The 2539-nt window shown below is 46.9% G+C and overlaps 1 protein-coding gene across 1 annotated transcript; it reads left to right on the top strand.

The window, feature by feature from the left end:
- Positions 1 to 634: 634 nt before the first annotated feature.
- On the top strand, positions 635 to 1792 carry LOC110367432 (caspase recruitment domain-containing protein 8). The gene has a single exon (XM_021313271.2). It carries the CDS (start codon positions 635 to 637, stop codon positions 1790 to 1792), a length of 1158 nt encoding a protein of 385 aa, XP_021168946.2.
- The last annotated feature ends 747 nt before the right edge of the window (positions 1793 to 2539 follow it).

Raw genomic sequence — 2539 nt, 5'->3', positions numbered from 1 at the left:
AACAACTGAACCTGATTCCACCAGTACTGTTCCCAGTCCAGCAGGTACCATAATACCAAGGAGAAGACAAAAACTTGGGATGGATAGAAACAGGTCTAATCATCCTTTGGTAACCAGTCCATCGACAGCTTCATTGGATACTCTTCCCAGTGATTCATCCCTCTATGAAATTTCGAACATCATTACTAACTCACTGAAGCTCACTACTCCACACCTTTCTGAACCCCAAAACAAAACAATACTAACTAAAGAAGCCAAAGACATGAGCTTTGGATGGAAGACAGACCCTGCAGCCTCTTCCTCACTGAGTCAGGACACTACCAGAGAAATAAGGAACTCAACACCAGCTGCAGCTACCAGGTCATCTCAGGTGAAGCTACAGAGCAGCAGAGAACAGGAGACCTTTAAACCATCTTTCCAATGCAGTTCCCTGGAGGAAATAAAAGAGTCAGCTGGACCCGTTAACTACTCAGTTCCAATCAGATCAGTCGGTACTGGACTGCCCGATGCTTCAGAGTCTGGTTTGAGGAGAAGAGATCGCAGTAACTCGTCTCCTTCTCTCAGCTGGTCTCTGATTCTTCAGGATCCTCCTGCAGACGTCAGCATCTTACCCAGAGCTGCAAGTTTACCCAACATGAAGCTCCAGAGCAGCTTTGAGGAGTTTACTCCTGATTTCACTGGTGATGAAGATGATGAAACCTACTGGTTGCGGTGCTCCAGTCCAGGCCTGTACCAGTGCAGAGTGAGCGGTCTGGTGTTTGCCATGAAGGCAGAAGGAGACGTGTCCTACAGGATTGTTCCTTGGAGCAGCAGGTTACTGAGCCAACATGGCAAGAAGCCTGCAGGACCTCTGTTTGACATCAGATGTCAGCAGCAGTCTGTGGCTCAGCTCCATCTCCCTCACTGTGAGATCTGCTCCACAGGAGGATGTACCTACCTGTCAGTCGCTCACATAGGTGATGAAGGCATTGAGTTCATCAAGCCTGAGGAGATCACAGAAACTCACGTCATCATCAACATCACAGGGTTTTCTGCTTTTGGTAACGTCAAGGATGAAGATTCTCCTAATGACCCGGTCCAAGCCTTGGTTCTGCTGTTCTACAAGCCTCCAGCTGCTCCTAGTGTCAGATATCAGATTAATGTGTTGCTGCTGCCTAAAAACGTTGTTCTGAGACATGTGTTGCGTTTTAGGAAGAAAATAGATAGAGATGAGAAGTTTCTAGAGACACCTCCACACTGCAGACTGCAGCCGAAGCAGCTTTACACTCTGTCCACACGTCCTGGAAGAAAGTCGGTTCTGGTTCAGCCCAAAGAGGCAGAGTTTGATGCAGAATCATACGACAACTACCTCCCAACGTTCCAGGTGGTTTATGAGAATTTCATGAGTTACATTAAACTGTTTCTGAGGGACGGTGGCTCCAGCAGCATCTGGAATACAGAGGTTTGTCTTTCTACTGCTGGAGTGAGAAGATCCTATGGACCGACCCGACAGAATATCGGTCCAAGCGAGCATCTTAAGGAAATAAGGACCAGCTTCATGGAAAGGATATCAGGACCGGTTCTGAAGAGTCTTCTGGACAAACTTCTGGAGATAAAAGTCCTCAGAGATGCTGAGAGGGAGGCAGTGGAGGGGGAGACGATCAGAGGAGACAAAGCTCGAGTTTTAGTTGACATGGTGAGGAGAAAAGGTGACGATGCAAGTTCAGAGATGATCCGTTCTCTCTGTGAGCTCGATCCGTTCCTCTCTAAACATCTGGGGCTGATGTGTGAAAAAATGATCAGGGTCCATTGAGAGCTCTGTTTTCTGTTAGACTCTGAAAACGTTGAAACTTTAGTGAACCTTCATGATCTGCTTCAAATTATTCGAAATGATGTCAAACTTTGTGAAGAAAGGACAACAGCTCAATGTTTGCTAATGACTGTGTCTGTGTGTTACGTGTGAATCTTGAGCTAGTGTTTAACCAGAATTTCATCATTGTTACATGATAACAATAAACTTTCTTGATTTTTAATAATGACAACAAAAGACTCTTTTGGCCTTCACTATTCAGACCCATTTTTGAATGAACCTGTAATTAACAGTAAATTAAATTGAGGCAAAGGCTGGACCAACTGAGGGAGGCGTTGTACAGATTGATGACCACAGGCAGGAATGATTTCCTGTGGCGCTCTGTAGTGCATCTGGGTAAGAGGAGTCTTCTGCTAAAGGAGCTCCTCTGCTGGGTCAGTGTGTCATGGAGAGGGTGTGAGACATTGTCTTAGATGGACTGTAGCCTGGACAGCATCCTCCTCTCTGCCACGGTCGTCAGAGTGTCCAGCTCCTCTCCCACAACATCACCGGCCCTCCTGATCACTTTGTACAGTCTGTTGTTGTCAGCGAGCCTCAGCCCACTGCCCCAGCATGTGACAGCAAAGAAGAGCGTGCCGGCAACAACAGACTCATAAAATATCCTCAGCAGCGTCCCACAGATGTTAAAGGACCTCACACCCCTCCCTGGCACAGCACTACCATCATTCAGGCTCAAGATTACCAGTGTGT

The sequence above is a fragment of the Fundulus heteroclitus genome, chromosome 21, assembly GCF_011125445.2.
Source record: "Fundulus heteroclitus isolate FHET01 chromosome 21, MU-UCD_Fhet_4.1, whole genome shotgun sequence".
NCBI classification, from domain to species: domain Eukaryota; kingdom Metazoa; phylum Chordata; class Actinopteri; order Cyprinodontiformes; family Fundulidae; genus Fundulus; species Fundulus heteroclitus.
The sequence above is the reverse complement of the archived record's forward strand: the minus strand, read 5'-3'. Positions and strand labels throughout refer to the sequence as shown.

Bases quoted from the DNA above. Each gene is read 5' to 3' on its own strand.
- LOC110367432 (XM_021313271.2), top strand. From the start codon at position 635: ATGAAGCTCCAGAGCAGCTTTGAGGAGTTTACTCCTGATTTCACTGGT.